At 40.1% G+C, this 19,198-nt stretch overlaps 3 protein-coding genes across 6 annotated transcripts in view; 2 read left to right on the forward strand and 1 right to left on the reverse strand.

The window, feature by feature from the left end:
• Window positions 1-4,995: 4,995 nt before the first annotated feature.
• On the reverse strand, window positions 4,996-19,191 carry ids (iduronate 2-sulfatase). Of its 2 annotated transcripts, none has more exons than XM_011480486.3 (13): window positions 19,099-19,191; window positions 13,854-13,990; window positions 13,573-13,750; window positions 13,410-13,498; window positions 11,314-11,514; window positions 11,060-11,230; window positions 10,863-10,989; window positions 9,459-9,629; window positions 8,989-9,095; window positions 6,125-6,241; window positions 5,672-5,782; window positions 5,480-5,605; window positions 4,996-5,409 (listed from the first exon to the last, which is right to left on the reverse strand). In XM_011480486.3, exons 3-13 carry the CDS (start codon window positions 13,718-13,720, stop codon window positions 5,329-5,331), a joined length of 1,449 nt encoding a protein of 482 aa, XP_011478788.1. In that variant the 5' UTR covers window positions 13,721-13,750; window positions 13,854-13,990; window positions 19,099-19,191; the 3' UTR covers window positions 4,996-5,328. The 2 variants fall into 2 exon arrangements, with proteins under 2 accessions (XP_011478788.1, XP_004073601.1); XM_004073553.4 differs by lacking the exon at window positions 19,099-19,191 and adding an exon at window positions 14,260-14,492.
• dcps (decapping enzyme, scavenger) lies at window positions 15,222-17,153 on the forward strand. Its single transcript, XM_004073554.4, has 6 exons — window positions 15,222-15,464; window positions 15,789-15,939; window positions 16,026-16,171; window positions 16,249-16,362; window positions 16,445-16,555; window positions 16,639-17,153. The coding sequence occupies exons 1-6, from the start codon at window positions 15,261-15,263 to the stop codon at window positions 16,903-16,905; spliced, it is 993 nt and encodes a 330-aa protein (XP_004073602.1). The 5' UTR covers window positions 15,222-15,260; the 3' UTR covers window positions 16,906-17,153.
• LOC101157306 (probable serine/threonine-protein kinase kinX) overlaps window positions 18,409-19,198 on the forward strand; it is a 51,010-nt gene continuing 50,220 nt past the window's right edge. For all 3 annotated transcript variants that reach the window (XM_011480477.3, XM_011480483.3, XM_011480478.3), the window contains exon 1: window positions 18,409-18,547. In XM_011480477.3, the coding sequence (XP_011478779.2) occupies window positions 18,483-18,547 (65 nt within the window). In that variant the 5' untranslated portion in view covers window positions 18,409-18,482. The remainder of the gene's footprint in view (window positions 18,548-19,198) is intronic.

The following is a 19,198-nucleotide window of genomic DNA, read 5'->3' on the forward strand; positions in this document are numbered from 1 at the left end:
GATGTTAAGGAGATGAGAAGACGAATCATAAATTACCAACAACATTTTAATACCTAAAAAAACAAAATACAATAGAGCATAAATAGAATGTTTCATTTAAACCCATCTTTGCAAAACAGTGACAAGAGTATTAAAGTCCCAAATCTTTTAAAATAGTCTTCTACTTTTGATCCATGCAATACAATTCTTGTGTTAAGGCAACAGCAAAACAATGTGTAATACTTTTAAAAATATAAATACCTGACTTATGTTTTGGTGTTTCCAGTTAACCCCTTGCTGCCTGAATTTATTTCCATATATGAAAACAAATCACTTGTGTTTTTGCTTTCAAGTTGTGGTCAAATTAAGTTACCTTACTTTTTTGAAGTTTATATGTATGACTTATATACGGATTTAAAAAAAAATATTTAGGCTCACGTATTTATTGTTGTCTCACAAGCAACCACTAGAGGGCGCTGTAGGTATGTTAATGAGTACTTGCTACTGATAGCAATGAGGAAGAAGAAGTGCAGCTGATCTGCCTAATCAGTGGGTGGAGTCCAAAACAAATATGGAGGACGCATGAATTGAGCTTGCTTCTGCCTGGCTTGGCGGAGCTGTCCAGAAGCATCTCCCCATAGGGCAACTTATACTAAAGTGCGACTTAAATCATTATTTTTTTCTTCTTTAACTACCGGTATGCATGCTTTGGCTGCTGCAAAATATACTCCGGAGCGACTTATAGTCCGAAGAATATGGTAATTTTGGAGCTGAAGTGGTTTAATGCATATTTGCATAGGGGTTAAATTACTGGCTTGCCTTGATCTTATCAAATGGCATAAGCATCAACTTTTCTAAGAAGCTGAAAGGACACAGCTTATTGTACACACGCTCTTTAATGTGCTGCACTGGAGCATCTAATTAGACAACCAGCCTGTAGCTCCAGAGAAAAACAGCCTCTCTGACAAAGTGCTCTTCAAGTCCACTTCTTGAAGTCCTTGTGCAGCAGAAAACCGGAGCTTGTTTACTATTCCTGGATCTATTCACACACCCAAGCCATGAACACACACACACCTCTTAATGCAGCTGAGCTAAGTGCTTCCCAAACACACACACTCATGTCTGTAATGTAATTGTGAGGCGCAGCCGTGAACAGAAAGTCAGTGTGACCTGCAAGAATACAAGGCCGCGGCGGTAATGCGATTACCAGTGTTTGAAACATCACGATGACACAAAGACAAAGCAGATCGCAGGAACAGCAGAGGGTGAGAAGACGGAGTGAGTAGAAGAGGGCGGGGCGGGAATGCAGCAGGTGAGCAGTGATGGATCTGCAATTAGGTCAATTTGGTTGTGGCCAGAGATCACGGCTCCTGATGATAAATATTGATCAATAGAAACCACTGAGGCTGAAATGGGAGCTGGCAGGAGTGCAGCCGGCAGAGAGGAGAATGGTTACAGCTGTGGCCGCTCATAGGAAATCACTGCTTTTAGGCAAGGAGGGGGAAGCTACCCCTGAGCAAGGCACATCCAAGTTTTCACTTATTTTCATCCGTCACTTTGGATTCTCCCATCCAGTTTGTTCTATAAACTTTTTCTTAAATCTAAAAATGTTTGTAATAATCAGTGTTTGGGGTTTAAAACAACACAATGTATTCAAAATGTAGAAATGTCATTAAAACATCACAGAGAGCAAATCTTCAAGAAGCTAAAAACACTAACAGTGAATAAATGAAAAGTTAAAGGGCCTGTGCTATTCTTAAACCTTTTATAGTAAACAATATCCATATATATGATGATATATTACCTTTGGCATACTAAAGAACAAATTTTTTATGAATTATAAGTAAGACGACTCAAACTTTGAGGCCCCGCCTTTTTTCTCCTTGTGGGTGGCGCCCATTTCATGACATCAATCAACAGCCGGCCTCGGCAGCGTGTCTGTGTTTCACCCACAAAAACAAACGACAAACTTTTGCAGAGATGGATGTGCATATTGTGCATACAAAATAAAAGTGTTTAGCCGATCACCGCTTGTCCTGCAGAGAAAGTGGGTGTGTGCGTTAGCCTGGGGGTGGAGCTGATAGCGCAGAGTCTTCCTGGAAGGGGCGGTTCTTCACTTTCATACGTATATTCCGCTTTTGGGTTTTTTACAGTGAAGAAGTAGAATTATACACTTAAAATCTCAAAAAAGGACTGCATGCCATAGGCCCCTTATGTTAAAGGTAAGAAGAAAAATAAAGTCAATTAAAACAAAAATGTAAAAAAGCTCTATTCCGATTAATGAAAGACTCGAAATTCCAGCAAAGCACAAACCGCAAATTATGAATTTCTCTTTCAAGATCAATTTACAAACGATTGGCACTTCAGTGAATTAAAAAGGATCCATACGTCACAACCGAATCCAAGTCCCTGATAGGTCCAAGGTCCGCCCGGTTTTTACTTTTTATGCGCGTTCTATGAATGCCAGTTTTGTACATAATCAAAAGCAGTCATAGAAATTTGTGTAGCAACACATGAACATGACAGTTTTGAACAAGGAAGCCCGGAAGCCGCATTTACCCACATTCACATAGGCTTTTCATTGATTGCAGCACAACAGTTGGGCTGTGCCAGAATCCATCTGGTCCCAAACTACGCCTCTTTAGGGATGGCTAGTCCTGTTCCTAGGCCCCGCCCCTTTGTGATAAAAAATAAAAGGATCACAAAAATGAGATAATCACAAATGATCTCCACCATAGATGTTCATTTAAAACATGACTGCTCGAGCGTTTGACAGTTTTGCATTATCAACAAGTGGTTCCTAGATGAACTGACCTGGTTCCAATGACGTCTGTTATAAGAATTAAAAAAACAAATGGGATGATTTCCAGCCCAGATTTTTTCAAAAGCAGATTTGCAGTTTAGAAGACTTTTAAGGAACCAGGTGACTCAAGTAATTGATTTAAACCAAAGCAACCAATTATTAACCGACCAAATATGATTGATTAATATGATATCTACATTTGATTATATAATATATAAAGTGACCTTAAAAACACACACACACACACACACACACACACACACAGAATGAGAATAAAAACAATGTAACTGATAAAGAAAAATTGGCAAATTAAATCAATTAATTGAAACAATGTTGTGTATTTTTCATTCTAAAACATCACATCAGAGCAAAGAAACTTAATGAATGGAAACCCTAATAACATTAAACAGGACAAGATACAGAATAAAATCAATATAAATATTTATGGTATTAAAAAACAAACAGCCAGATATTTAAAAAAAAGTAATTAAAAATTTATAAAATAAATGAAAACGTTTTAAAAATAAAAACTAATTAAAACATGTAAGGGGTTGAAAATGTGACTAAAGAGCGCCAGTACATCCTTAAAATATGTAAACGCCAACAATAGTCCAAAGTTACATTTAAAAATCTTCGCAGAAGTTCTCAGGTTGTCAAAGAGATAGTTCCACATGTGAGGACCATGAACCGTTTAGGTTCTTGAAGTAGGAACTGTTAGCAAACCAACACCTGAGGGTTCTGTGAGGTCTAAGAACCGACTGTTTTAAGAATCTTACAGTTAAATTCTGGAGCTGACTGGTGTCACATGAATGCAGAGCAAAGATCTAATACAGTCAGAAACCCTGAAACACCATCAAGTTGAGGTTCTGGTCTTTGACTTTGCCTGCATGACCAACACGGAGCGCCCAGAGGTGCAGCGCTCAGATGAACACACAATCTTTCCTCGAGCGGATGTCAATGTGATTTCAAATGCAGTTTTGCCTTCATGACTGCCAGGAGGTAATCATTAAAAATGGGGGTGAAAAAAGAAATAATTGGAACAGGTGTAGTTGGCGGGAATTCAAAAGCAGTTCTGTCTTTGCAAACAGTTTTTTTTTCTTTGAGTTATCATTTGCAGCCTGGTGACTCAATTTCCAGCTGACGGCTACAAACGGTTCTGCATGATTGCCAGGAAATTGAAAGTGGTTCAGAAAAAATAAAATAAAAAATGGAAACATGAGGCTGGATTCATACACTGTTTGGAAATGCAGCTCCAAAGCTGTTAACCGCAGACAGATTCACTGTGGATTCATGCACTAATTGACTCATTTTTGCTCCTGGTCTTTTTTTCACCCAGAGAGAAAAGATTGGACAGACTAGGTCCCACAGGAGCCCCCCCACACACACACCCCCACCCCGCCTCAGCTGTGGTTGAGCGGATGGCCAGTTTATGAAAGCTGTACAGGAGTCCAGCTGCAATCAAGCTTCTGCGCTTTTTCATGGGGTTTTAAAGACAGACTCCGACAAAAAAAAAGTGTTTTCAACGTGTTCTTGAGTAATCTTTCTGACAATGGAGAACATAGATAAATAAAATTAAGCTAAAAATTGCATTATTTCAGTTTTTCTTTATTCAAATCGCAGTAAATCAGGGACAGATGAAAAAAAATGCAGTTGGAAAAAGCTTGTGGCTGCGACGTGGAAGCTACTATGGCAAGCCGCAAGCTCCCTGCTCAGCTCCATTCCGATGCATCCGCTTGCAGAAAAGTAGATCCATCTTCGTCTTTGTTTGAGCTGGAATCTGGCTCAACACTGCAAGTACTGCTGGATAGCTCCATTTCTGTTGCATTAGGTTGGGGTTGGGAGGGGCTGTAAGCTAGTGGGCTACTTTGCCAACAGTCCGGACCTACACTTTTTATTTTGGCTAAAAACAGCCTCAGAATTAAAAAGACCACTGGATTTTATAACTAGATCAAAAGTTGATCGGACTGAATAAATATTCAAAGGCTTAAACACCTCCTGATCATCCTGATGACACATCATTCATTTGCATGCCGTTAGTATGACGGAAAAGTTGATAGACCAAATCCATTCCCTTCACAGACGCTCCTGAAATTAAAGCTGAAATTGCTTTCTTTTTCAAATTACAGCTACGGGAAGAAGAAAAGAAAAACCTGTCATGCATTTGAGCAGCAGTAAATGCAACTCGATTTGTTCCTCATCAAACTCTTTTTTTCAGGTTCTCCTCTTTCAAGGAGAAATCAGAACTTTAATGATTCAGGACAACCTGAAAATACATCACAGGTTCTAAAGAACTGCAAAGCAGCAAATCCAGATGAAGAAATCAACAGGCTTCATTTGGAACAATTATCAAGCAAATGTAATCGTAGAAATGATCCCTTTGAGTGATTTATAGCAGCAACAGCTGGTCCTGTAACACTGAAGAAAACAGGCAGACATTCCACTAAACTTAAACTGAAATCCCTTTGATGAGAGTTCCCTTCAGGCTTTTGTGGATCCTTGAGTGCAAGTCCTTCATCTTCTCTTCCCATCTTTATCCATCTGACCAATCACACCGTTCCTCTGCTCGTCTTCATCGCTGCCGTCACGTAGTGGAACTGCAGCTGCATTCTGGTCTGCAGACTCAGGTTCTGGAGGAACACGTCAGCGAATGAGTTCAGAATGAAGCCGGACGCGCTCCTGAAGAGACGCACCCCCTACCTGAGGAAGGCTCGTCATCTTCCTCATCATCTGACTGTGGTCAAACTCGCTGTAGACGTTGGCGTCCTCGCCAGGGTCGTCCTCGAGGATGTACAGCTCTCCTGCGTGGACATCTGACACGTTCACCTGCAAACGCAGAGTTGATATCAGGACGCGGGACACGACACGTGACGGCAGAGGAAAAGCACGCACCTGGAAGGTGACGGGGTTGAAGCCCAGCCACAGAGTGTATCTGTAGTCCCAGGTGCGCAGCGAGTAACCCATCACCTTAATGTCTTTGAGATCAGGAAGGTCAGAATTCTCCTAAAACGAGAAAGTCAGAGGTTACGTCTTTAGATGGAGGAGGTCTCTGTTGCTAGGTGATCCTGTGAGGCAGCTGACGAGCGAATGTCGGCCCAAACGGCCACATTCAGACGATTCCCCGCAGCCGGAGCAGAGCTCATGCATATTTACGCCCAGGACGGCGCGCTGATGGCGGTGGCTCTGGCAGGAGGGTCAGAGAGCAATGGCGTGCAGACGGGAGGTAAATGACTGACCTTCACCGCTTTCGCTTCGTAATCCGTTTACAAAAGGATGAAGGAGCTTTGTGGGGGAACGGGGGTCTGCCTCCTGCTTTGCTGCAGTTTTCTTTGGGTTCAACGGTACCTGCGGCATGTCGGCAGGTCGCGGGTACTGGCTGAAGGCGATTCTCTCCGCGTTCTTCTTCTTCTCCTGGTGTTTAAAGCTGGCGGCCAGACTCTTTCCCTCCACACACAAATCCACCTGAACACAAACGAACAGACAGAGACGGCGTTCACATCCATGTTCTGGCAAAATCCAGGAAACGCAGACATGGAAGCTGAACGAAGGCTAAACACGGCCCGGATCGAGTCCACGATGAATTACCGAGGTGACCTTGTTCCAGGTTTGATGTGAAGTGAGAGTCAATGCTTTAATGTGATATAAATATTAGATGCAATCATTTATCACTGATGCTTTAACTTTACATCAATCACAAACCCCGCCCAGATCTGCTGTCGGCGATTCTGGAGGAGATGAAGAATTTATTCTTTAATAAAGAATCAGAAGCTTTACATCCACGAGCATGGAATTTGATCATTTTGGTCCCTAAAATGTAAACTCTGTTGCTGATCCTCAGAAGGAATTATTTTAGAGATTGGGACTTTGGGGGGGAAAAAAAGAGGTTTTTCAGGTATTGTTATTTAGATGTTAAATAATTTAAATACAAAAGATTATGGGCTGTAACATTTTCAAAGTGCAATCATTTTTTTAGGCCAGGAACGTACTAAAAGTTTCCGGCAATACATTTTTATTATTATTGCTTTTCATTCATGTAGAGAGGAGAGGAAAACAAAGTTTAATCTCTGGTGGTTTAGTACAAAGAAATGATCAGTCTCTATGGTGGGTTCATCTTCACAGAAGAAAAAAAGATATCTGATAAGACATCATTCGTTTCATTTTGCCTTAAACAAGTTTTTCATTCACTATCCATCAGCAATATTTTTTTTAAATCCTGCAGCAGCCTAACGTTTCTTAAAACATCTCAACATTTCAGAGAAAGAATTTTAGTCACATGACGCTAAAAGTTGAGCTTCAACTGATTTTTTTCTGCCTCTAAAACCTTTAACACCATCTCCACTATCAAACACGGAGGCGGAAGTATGATGCTTTGGAGGTGTCAAGCTGACAAAGCAGCAGTGGGCGATTCTTCTGCGATTGCAGCTTTTGATTGTCTGGATACACCTGATCCAGGTGTGGAGCTGCTGGACCGCCTCTGGGCTAAAGGGTTGCAAGTAAGTAAGTTTTATTTATTCAGCGCCTTTCCAAGATAAAAAAATCAAAAAGCGCTGAACAATAAAACACAATACAATATAATAAAAACACAGAATCAATCAATTAAATATGATATAAAACAAAAATTAACAGAAGAAAATAAACGTAGAATAGAAATAACAATGAAACCTGTCAGCTAGAAGCATGTTTGAATAAAAGTGTCTTTGGTTGACTTAAAAGAATCGGCAGTGTCGGCCACACAAAGGGACAGAGGGAGGTCATTCCCGAGTCTTGGGGCTATTGCCTGGAATGACCGGTCACCTCTGGTTTAATATTTGTTCTTAAAAATATTTTAAAGATTTTTGATCGGAGGGCAGGGCCAGACGCGTAGGGACAGAGCAAGTCTGATAAGTATTGTGAGGTCTGTCCATTTAAAGCTCTATAGGTTAAAACTAATGTTTTAAAATCAATACACCACTTGATCGGGAGCCGGTGCAAGGAGGATAAAATGAGGGTGATGTGTGCCCTTTTGTCAGATCCTGTTAAAAGCCTTGCAGCCTTGGGACTAACTGAAGACGGTTAAGAACGAATTCATTAAAACAAGTAAAAAGAGAATTACAATATTATAAACGAGAACAAATAAATGGATAACCATCTCTAAGACGGAGTTAGATAAAAAGGCTTGCAATTTTGCTAAGTTACGTAAATGATAAACGTTTTCTGATACAGGGCTGGACAGAAGAGCTCAAAGACCCAAGGTGCTGGGAAATGATTGGGATTGTGTTTTCTGTGTTTCAGTCTTTTCTGAGTTTAGCTGAAGACTGTTACTTGTGAGCCATGATTTAACACAATCTAATCGTTCCGTAAGTTTATGGAGTTCAAAGTCTTTGAAGGAGCAGTACAGCTGAACATCATCGGCATAGAAATGGTAGGACACATTCTTAAAGTTATTCGAAACCTTTCCTTTGGAATTGATACCAAATGGATGTCACATTGAGGGCGAAACCGGCCTTTCAACACACACACCGAGACAGCGAAAAAAAGATTTGAAAAGGTCCTGGAGAGGCCTGAGGTTCTCTCAAACCTTTATGATTCAGAAAAACTGGAGGAGATGAAGGAGGCTCTATGTTAGCCATGAAACCCGATGAGAGGATCTGCAGGAGGACCAGAACAAATGACATTTTTTCTGCATTTTTTTGTCTCATACTGTTCCTATAAACTGATCTTTTTTGTTAGAAACAAACATACAACATTAGCAGAGATCAGCTGAGGAACCAAGAGAACTTTGGTTTCTGCTTGTGCAATCAAACTCTGAAACATAAAATATACTGAAGCATAAAGCTGCAAATGAAACGAACAGTGAGGTTTTGCTGAACAAAAAAAAAGGCTAAAACATCTGCAAATAGAACAAAAGGTTCCCTAAAAAGGATTTTTTTTTTTAAACTTGCAGAACTAAAAGGATTACAAGAAAATCCAACCCCTTAAACACAAAATATTTCTCAGATTGTAGCACAAATTCATAAACAATTTATGGTTGTGCAGGGATTTAGTCAAAGTTAAACTAATATTTCTATATGCTGTTTGTTTTTCAGCAGGTTTGAAATATTGAACAGTGATTCGAGGGATCTTCAGCGCAGAAACATCTATTTTTCTATTTTAGGTTTAAAAAAAAAAATTAAAAAAAACAGACATCCACTTGCATGAGATACTCAGGTGATCACTTCATCTACTGATACCTGCAGGGAGACGTCAGGACAGTGTTTGGGCCCTCTGAGGCCGGCCAAGGCAGAGACGGTTGGAAAGACGTCCAGCAGCTCCACCATGTTCCTCACAACTTTATCATCTACGAGGGACAATTTCAGAAAGTTAGATTTATCAAACTGCTGCAAGCAAAGCGAGACGGGAACCCAGAGTTACTTCTTTTTTTTTTAAAGGCACTTTCATTTCATCACAATTGCATCACTTGTACTTGAAGCAAAAAACCATCCTTAGGCAAAATATCAAAGTACATCCCTGAAAACTGTTCTCTGCAGCTCTGCATGAATCAAAGACTTCATTAAAGTCAAGTTGGAAAAATAGTAAATATTTTAAACAAGCCTCTGAAGCTCGCGGAGAATTTTACATTTTTCCTTTGTGATTTCTCATGAGTTTAAACATTAACAACGTGCTCAAGTTGAGCTGAATAGATTTGGTTTTTGACCCTCACACTGGAAGCTGGGCTCTGATCCACTTAAGATGTCTATAAATGGAAACGTTGGCTCCAGCGCCGCGTCAGGGTCTGCGGTCACGCCGGGAACGAACATGATGAGAGGCACGCGGGTCGCCACGTCGAAGTTTGAGTATTTGGCCCATTCGCCATGTTCGCCCAGAGACCAACCTGCAGAGGAGGAAGAAAAAGGTGTGAAAGATGGGAGTTCACACTAATTCATCACAAAAAATGTTTTAAATGCAGGGATATTTGGGTGATTTATCATGTATAGAATCTACTGAGTTTTACTTCATAAAGAGACACAGACTAGCTTTACGTTCTCCCCTCTAAGGTTTTCAGAGAGAAGTGATGCAGTTTCAAAGCCCAGAAAACCCAACGTAACAACACTGCCCTCTGGTGGCCAAAACAAGGACAGCACATTGGTGTCTGAGAAGGAAAACCAAACACTTAAGTCCCCCATGACCATTTTTTTTATCCCCCTTTCTGATGATAATTAACATGTTTTGTTGGTATTTTTCTGATTATGAAGGAATTTTATAAAGGGAAATTAAGTTCAAATCGTGAATCGGGAGCAGATGAAAAAAATGCCGTTTGAAATCGATCATATTTGTGACGTAGAAAATATGCAGGACAGGCCACAAGCTCCCTGCTCCGCTGCCTTCTGATGCATCCACTTGTAGACGATCAGATCCATGTGCGTCTTTGTTTTTCCTCGTTTGAGCTGGATCAAAACTGTACGGCTGGAGAGCTCTGATACTGCTCGCCATTTTTGTTGCGCCAGTAATGTTAGGTTGGGTGTGAGGGGCCGTAAGCTAGCGGAAGAGTGACGGGAAGAGGTACGAGGCTGCTATGCGCAAACAGTACTGCAACAGCTCAGAGGTTAATCTCTATTGAACTACTGTTGCTCTGCAGAAACTATGTTCAGGAAAACGAAAAGTTTTTGGATTTTGGCTAAAAACAGCACAATCATAATAAAAAATAAAAAGACTTCTGGGAACACTCGATTTTACCGATAAATTCGAATGTGCTTTTAAAAAAAACAACTTTATTTTTGGGGGGGGGATCTGGATTTTTTTCCCCCAGCACTCTTTTCTTTCTTGGGCTTCTATTTTCCAAAGTAAAGTCCGCCTGCCCGTTTCTTGCTGTGTGCAGACGTCAAAATGGCCACTAGCAAAAAGGAGCTTCTAGGAACAGTTTCTTCATTTCTATGAACTGCCTCTGCAACCGTCTGGTTTGCTGCCCCGTCTGAACTTGGGGCAGCAAACCGGACGCAGCAAAGTATGTTTTTAAGGCTGTTGCTACCAAAAGTGGGAGTGCGACAAATTTGTCTCAACGCCTGAAACAAGTGGCGCTCTGTTGAGTACAGGAAGTGCTGCTCTACGAGGGTAGTTCCCAACTAACCATGATCAGACGTGAAAACAACCATGGTGCTGTCAGTCAGTCCCATTCCATCCAGGGCGCTGAGGAGCCTCCCCACCTGAGCGTCCATGTATGACACCGCACCGTAATAGTGCTGCCGGATGCCCAACTGCCACACACGACAAAGACGATGAAGGCACTTCTTATCCTAAAGAAGACTTGGGGAGGAGGAGTCCAACCTGGAAGTCTTCAGGAATGGGTCCAAACGGGAAGCTAACGTTGAGTTTTTGGACATCCTCTCTCTTTCTAACATCTGTCCAGGGATTGTAGGCCACAGCTGGAAGGAGTTTGGGGACGTCGGGGTCAGGGGCCAGGCTCATTTTGTCCAGGGGATACAATTTCAAGTACTCCTGTAATTATAAACAGGAGAAAATAAAAGTCAATTGCACAAAGCAAACTGTGAGCAAATGAACTAAGTGAAGGGGTTTTGGACCTGGGGTATTCTGAACGGTATGTGGGGTTTATGGAAGCCCACAGCCAGCAAGAAAGGCTGCGCGGCGTCGGCCCGGCTCTTCAGTAACCTCAGCGCCTCGTCTGTGCTCTCCATGTCGGGGAGCGTTCCCCCGGGCTGCTCCGTCACGTTCACCGCACACAGCAAGTTGGCGTGGAGTTTCCCGTCCTCTCCTTTACACATCTGGAAGCAGTTTTTAAAAAGAGACCATCCTGTTTTTTATTTCCCCGGTCCCTGAAAACATTTTTAGAATGACTGAGAAAACCACCCTAACCGTGTAAAAAAGGTCTTCATTTGGGCAGGTTTTCACAAATATACTGTGTCAATTAAATTAGTAAGTTTACCACCAAAATAGATCTTCAACTAAAGAGTTATCAAATGGTGTGCATGTGTGAGTGCGTGCATGAGTGAGTGCGTGCGTGCGTGCGTGCACGCGTGCACGCATGTGGGGCCCTGCAACAGACTATAGAGTTGTCTAGGCTCTGGATGGATGGATGGATGGATGGATGGATGGATGGATGGATGGATACTCATTTTAGTTAAAAACTAATCATTTTTGGTTAAGAAAGTAAAAAAGCATGGATTTAAACTGAACTATTAAAGTTTGACCAAGTATTGAATTCTAACATAAAATGTAACTGAAAATGTTTTTATAACAAGCGATACTTGTAAAACAATAACATTAAAAGTAAACTTGGGTTTATAAATGTAAATAATCATAACTGAATTTACTAAGTAAGCATTGATTTGGTTTTGATTGTGTCACTAAGCTTGTAAAAGCCTTTAAAAACTAAAACAAAAGTTTGCAAGCTGGAACATTATTAAAAAGTTATCAAATCAATAATGATGACTAGATGTTTATTTCAGAACAATTGAATAATATTCTCACGGTTTACACAATAAAACATTCTTAAAGTTCAAATGACTCCTTTATCTCTTTTTTTTGACCCCATCTTGAAACATCCATCTCTCGTCCAGATGACCAAAGATGAATCAACCAACTTCACTTCACTTTTTAAAAAGACGTTTCCTAATCGGGCAGCACTTCAACAAGTCTATTCTAAAAGAGAAGGCCCGCATTTATTTCAGTTACTGCAAACACAACTGTTTACTTCATTAGTAAAACTTTATTAGTATAAAAGGTCAGTGACAATTTATGCTCTCCTTAAATTTCTGTTTTGTTTTACCAAGTAATCCAACTCGGAATTTAAAATTCAGGAAAGGTAACTTTTAAAAAGTTTAAATAAAGTCCTGTTATTTTTATGTACTTTGTGTTCGAAAAGATACAGACTTGTACTGATAAAAAACAACCTAGATCCTCCTTTTATAGATGTAAACAAGGAGACAGTTATCCTAATTCAGGTTGATCAAAGTAAAAAATTGAAAAAGAAATAAACACTACAGAATCAATTCATCCTCCGTCGGCTGGTAAATGTAATGTTTGCTTTGTTGGCTGCCGTATATTCAGATACAAATATTGTTTTTTTTTATTTCTGGATTGTCAGAGAATAAAATACTCAGTTAGACATGATAAACAAAGTGCTCAAAAAAGGAGTGGGTGGAAGAAAAATCGCATTCATTCCCACTCCAACCTTACAAAATATGATGCACACATTTCTATGTTTTAAACCTATAATCATTATTTACACAATCACAAAAGAAATAAAGGAAATAAAGTACCAAATCGTTGCCTGTACTTTGTCCCATTAGGCTTATCAACATCTAATGTAGGAGTTTCTAAAATGCTCTGGTTTTTTTTGGTTTTTTTTCAGCGTTATAAAATGATTTGCATCGTCTTATATTTTATTCTCTCTGTAACCTTTAGTGACATTGATTTCAAAAGTAAAATCCTGTTTTTGCATTTTGTAGGCGTTTCCCCATACCTGGCTTAAGGTAAGGCAGTACTAGCATACAATATAATATATTTATATGTACATAGTATTGCGACTGAGAAATATATGTATCCTTATACTTCTTGATATTTCAGCAACATTTTAACTTTCCAACTTAATGTATGGTCCTTTACTAGGAATTTCATGTCATGTATTTGGGAAAGGCGCTTTCCGTTTGGCTCGTACCTTGGCCTTTTCAAATCTAAACGATGCTGGATGGTAAGCAGGGATGCTCCAGCTGTAGGGATAGTCATCCGAGTGGTTGGAGGCGATTCCTGGAGAACATCAGGAGCAAAACGTCTCAGTTTGACGACAAAGATGAACTTGTAAACAAATTGTGCCCTTTTACCTGGATGAAACACTTTCCCCACGGACGCAGTGAAGTATCCGTGTGATTTGAAGTATTGAGGGAGAGTGGAGAAGTTTCCAGAATGGGTCCTCCAGTAGGACTTGAAGTCATAGAGCCGGGTTGTGTCTGGTCTGCGGCTGGTCAGCATGGATGTCCGGCTGGGGGCGCAAACAGCTTGCTGTCAAAATGAATAAAAAAAAAAAAAAAAAAATCAAAATTTTAAAGAAATAAAAATTTATAATTTGGGTTCTCTGACGTTCAGATGGATGAAAAACACTTACCTGAGAAAAGGCATTCAGAAATACTAGACTCTTTGAAGCCAGCTGGTCAATGTTGGGCGTTTTAACAAGGGAGTCTCCATAGCAACCAAGGGAAGTCCTCAAGTCATCTGCCACGATGAAAACCACGTTCTTCCTCTCTGGAAAAAAACCCCCAATAAGTTAATAAGGTTACTAGAGTTCACTAGAAACTCACCCGTCACAAGTTTCACTTCATTTGATCTCCACGAGAACAGTTAAATTTAATTAGCAGCTAATGCTAACATCACTACACAAGACGCTCATTTCCGGCAATGTGAGTAACCGAGTTAGCTAACTGACTTCATTCATAAAACACAAGTGGACAAAAATTAATGTCATATAATGACCAGGCATTTAAACTAAATTAGTTCGTTAAAAATAAAAATACCTTCTCTCGCTCCCGCAAATAATGCCAAAATTTGCACCACCAGAACAAAAAAGCAAATACAGGTGAACATTTTACGACATCTGAGGGGGAAAAAATCCAGGATAGAAAAGAAAATAGAAGCAAAGCCAAAAGTAGCAGCAACAAACACAACTTCCTGTTAAAGAGTCACGGTCGCGTTTTATTGGTCTCCTCATCAGGGGCCTACTTCACTGCAACACAGTTCAATAAATCTATATGTTTATTATTTTATTGTTTTCGTTTCATTAGGATTGCTACCATGATTTTCATTCATGTTCAGTCATTCTTTCACATTAAAACTTTATTTGGTTTTAACAACCATTTCCTTCTATTTATTCCTTTGTAAAAAGATAAAATTGTTCATATTTTATAAAAAAAATAAAATAAAATATTTAAATGATAAAAATCCAACTTATTTTGTTAAAAAAAAAATCACTCCATTAAACTTTTATTTTAAAAGGCAACGATGAGGTTCCGATTCAAGTGTTTGATTGACAATCCCCAAACTTGACGTCACGTACTAAAGATATTAAATTAATGAACTCTTACTCCTAACGAAATTTCAAACGATTTTGACTTTTTTTTCCTAATTTGGTTTGTACATTTACTGAAATAAAACCAAAAGGAAAAACGTAAACATGAATACAGGTAGGTTATCATCAACTTAACAACCTTGTTTAATTAATTAATTTAAGATGCAATCTTAAATCATGATCTCTTAGGGATTTAATGTGTATCCTGTAAAAAGTTTAAACTTAGCGAATAATGAATTGAACCAATAACAAAGCGTTAACATATTTTAAAATCCGTCTAAATATCAATAAGAAGACTATGCATTTGAACAGAAAAGATCCTCGGCAGTCAATAAAATATTGCAAAGGGCAAAAAAAAACGAAAAACACTAATTTGATGGGCGCCTTGTAGATGCGAGTGAGATATCAGTTTTTGGTTAGACGATCTTTGTTAACGGAAGCCGTTCGAACATGGCGAACGCCGCGGCGAAGCGTGAAAATCTTACCGCTGAAAATAAAAATGAATTGGTGGAAGCAAAAAGAGCGAGAACTGACGACGAGAATGAAGGAAAGGACGAGATAGTACCCGACACTGAAAATATTCTGTCGGGCTTCAAGACGTCCAGCGTTTTAAATGACTCTGCGCGGGAGAAAATCGCTTTTATCCACGGGAAGGTAGTTTTTCTCAAAGTTAGCCATCTTATGTCTTTAATCAAACATTCAAATGGTAAAATAATATTAAAATAATGCTTCGCTTATTCGTTTGATTGTAATATTTTATAGAACAGAAAGATACGGTAGTTTTTGTCTCCTTGAAAGAAGGTATCAAGTCACGGCAGTCACTTCCGGATTTTTATTTTACTTTTCAAAATAAAAGTTGTCTCTAAAATATGTATAACCTTGAGTGTTATTCAAAAATTCCTTTTTCAATGACTTATTAATAATTATATGATCCCAATCGGAAGGTAAATATTGTAACACACAATTTTCTCTTCTCAGATTGATGACCAGGATGCTGTGGTTATTCTGGAGAAGACTCCATTCAGAGAAGAAACACTCACTGAGCTCCTCAGCGGTTCCACACTCAAGCTCGAGATGAGAAATGACATCTACAGCTCCTATCAGCTGCAGGCTCCACCTCACCTTAACGGTATTGTCATAAAAATCTTAACAAAATCTGGACAAGGCTGAGCAGAGTTGAAGAAACTAAGATTACATCTTTCTGCTGTTCTGCAGAGATTAAGACGACGGTGGTGTTTCCTGCAACAGAGAAGCACATAAAGAGACACCAGCGGCAGGAGAGTTTCCTGGTAGAAGAGTCGGCCGAGGATTATCAGTCCATCACGCTGCCTTACATTCAGACGCAGAGTTTCAGCCTGCAGGTCAGCTAACGGATAACACCCTAGAGTCTTTAGAAAATGTTAAAAACTTTCAGCTTTACTTGTTTTTTCTCTTTTAGTGGGTTTATAACATCCTGGAGAAAAAGGCAGAGGCTGACAGGATAGTGTTTGATGACCCAGATCCACATGTTGGATTTGTACTACTTCCTGATCTAAAGTGGGACCAAAAACAGGTTAAAAAATTTTTTTTAAAAGTGTTGTGTGGCAGCACTGCTGTCCTGCTTTTGTTTAATAAATCTTTGCTTTGTCTCTCAGCTGGATAATTTGTACCTCATTGCAATAGCAAGACAGAGAGGTATTCAGAGTCTCAGAGACCTGACCTCCGAGCATCTCCCTCTGCTACAAAACCTCTTCCAAAAGGGAAAGGTGAGCGTGAATGCTCCCAGATTCATTCTGCAGAAGTCTTTTCCTCACAAAACAATAGCCACATCTGTGCAAATGTGTTTTAGGAGGCCATCCTGCAGCGCTACAACCTTCCAGCCAGCCAGCTGAGAGTCTACCTCCACTACCAGCCTTCCTACTACCACCTGCATGTCCACTTCACGCGGCTGGGCTACGAGGCGCCGGGCTGCGGCGTGGAGCGCGCCCACCTTCTTTCAGACGTCGTCCAGAACCTTCAAACAGATCCCGAGTTCTACAAAACGCGGACGCTGTACTTCCCGCTGAGGGCCGACGACGGGCTGCTCGGCAAGTTCAGGGAGGCTGGGAGAATATAGTGAAGACGTCGTGTTCAAGAACTTCCTCTGGAGTTTTGCTAAGATTGTTTGGTCTTTTGATCTGTAGTTGTCTGATTTTATAGACTTTATTTGCAATCATGTTTTTGTTTGTGAAAAGAAACCACAGGATTACTTTTGAGTCTGTTGCTAAAAGTAATGTTCTTAAATCCCCTATTTCATCAAACAAGTATTTTGGAGTTTTGATGAAAAGCGTTTTTCTACTGTTTTATTAAACAATTTAACCATAAGTGTTTGTTTTTGTCTGATTTTGTTGAGGAGTAAGATGTTTGGAGGCTCAATTTTAGGGTTTTAGTGTAAAGTTGTTTTAACTGTCTAAAATTTTTTTGATGACTCATTTCAGATTTAACCCTTGAGCTATCCTAGGCACTTTAACATTGGGAGTTGGGTCATCTAGACCCACTAAGAGTGCGCTAAACCTTTTTTCTTCAGTGATTTGTGATCTTCACTGGTGTCCATGGATTACATGAAATCTTTCCACCTTTATCCACCTTTGTCATGGTAGGAATAACACATCAATGTAAGGGTGGGGTCATCTAAGATAGCACAAGGGTGAAATACGTTGCGCTGTAAACCTACAGAAAAACTATAACACTTTTTTGATTTTGTAATCCCACCTCTACGCCGCTAGGTGTCAGTGTTTCTTCGTTTTTTTAAATGGCATAAAACAGATTTTTTTTTCTTGCAAAAAGTAAGTTTCCTGCTTTTTATTTTCATGCCATCTAAACAAAACTTTACGCAAACTAGTCCACACCTTAGTGAGGGACCTGATCTTAACTGCTAGAGGGGCTTCTTCAAAAAACCTTCCCTCCCCTCCAGCATCATCGTGCACTGAAAGTCTTAGAAACAAAGCGCAACATTGGGGTGAAAATACGTTTTTTCCTGCACTTTGAAACTGTGAAAACTTCTTTAAACTTCCTGCGAAGCTCTGACTTGATCCATGACTTGACACGGTCGAACATCTTTGGAGGAAAAGGACTTTTATCTGAAGTCAGTTAGGTGGTGCTGCGCTTTGTGCTCGGGGTGCGTTTACGGACCTTCTGTAAAAATCCTAACCAAGTAAATTTGTCAAAGTAAAATGTATATTTAAAATATTTAATTTGAAAAGATTACAAATAACAAAGATAAGTTGTTGTAGATGTGCTAAAAATAGCCTCTATATATGGTTATATATTTTTTTGTATAAAAATAAAAAAATATATAAAGAGGTATTACGGAGTGGATTTGCTGCGGACATTCAATTGAATTTAATTTGTGTAACTTAAGTGGATGCAAATCTGTTATGTCATTTTCTTTATTTTTAAAATTTGTTTTTAAAGCAAATTGCATAATAATTGCAAACATTGCAAACGAACGACAACATAAAAAAATCCTGGTATTTTTAACATTAATATCAAATATATCTAGGCCTTTTTATGAGCGTTTTTTTTAAGAGAACAATTAGAGTAGAGCGGATGGACGATTTTCCGTGCCGTGCTGGAACGCCTCCTCCCAGAGCGGAGAACGCCAGCGCAGGACGGAGACAAATAATCCAATCATTAGTCCACTAAAGGCGCTTGATGTCTTGGCTCCAGTCTCTGAGGGATGACTTCACTCTGAGGCCGTTTGAGGTTCCGCAGACGCCGTGAGTACCCTCCTCCCGACGCTTGGGTCAGTGTTGGAGGTTTGATCAGTAATCGATACTTTGGGTTTTGGTGCGGGGTTTTTTTTTGGCAGCGGCTCGCGTGCGTTGTTTGGTGTGCGGGAGCTGGAGTTGAGGGAGGAAACGCGTGTTTCCCGTTAGGACCGCAGCTCCGGGAGCGCGTGGGAGCTTAATTGTTTTTGGGAAAAGCTGATTCAAGCTCTTCTTCTTAAAGGTCTCAGACTCTCAGCTGATGAGTTCACGAACTCCCTAAACAGTTGGTAATTTTCAGTTTAAAATGTGCCTGAACTTTTAAAACTTCATCAACAAGAACAACCAACTTTATATGTGAGTTTTTAGGACACCCCTTTATATAAGTTCACTTTTCATCTCCTGTAACCGTAGTTTAAATGTACTTTTGCTGATAAAAATGTCACTATATGAGCCCCCCCCCGGTGGAAAGCTGTCCTTTGCAGCCCCACATTCCTCAGCGTGAGCTCAGTGTTTGGTGGATGCAGGTCAAGGACGATGCAGCTTAAACAGTTATCTTTCACCTGTGTAATCCTGAGCAGAGACAGCAGCCACGCTGGCCTTCACGGGGGCAGAAAAGGAGCTGATCTGCAGGAGGAGGCAGAATCCCCCCCCCCCCCCCAC

Source organism: Oryzias latipes, chromosome 10, assembly GCF_002234675.1.
Source record: "Oryzias latipes chromosome 10, ASM223467v1".
In the NCBI taxonomy this organism is placed as follows: Eukaryota; Metazoa; Chordata; class Actinopteri; order Beloniformes; family Adrianichthyidae; genus Oryzias; species Oryzias latipes.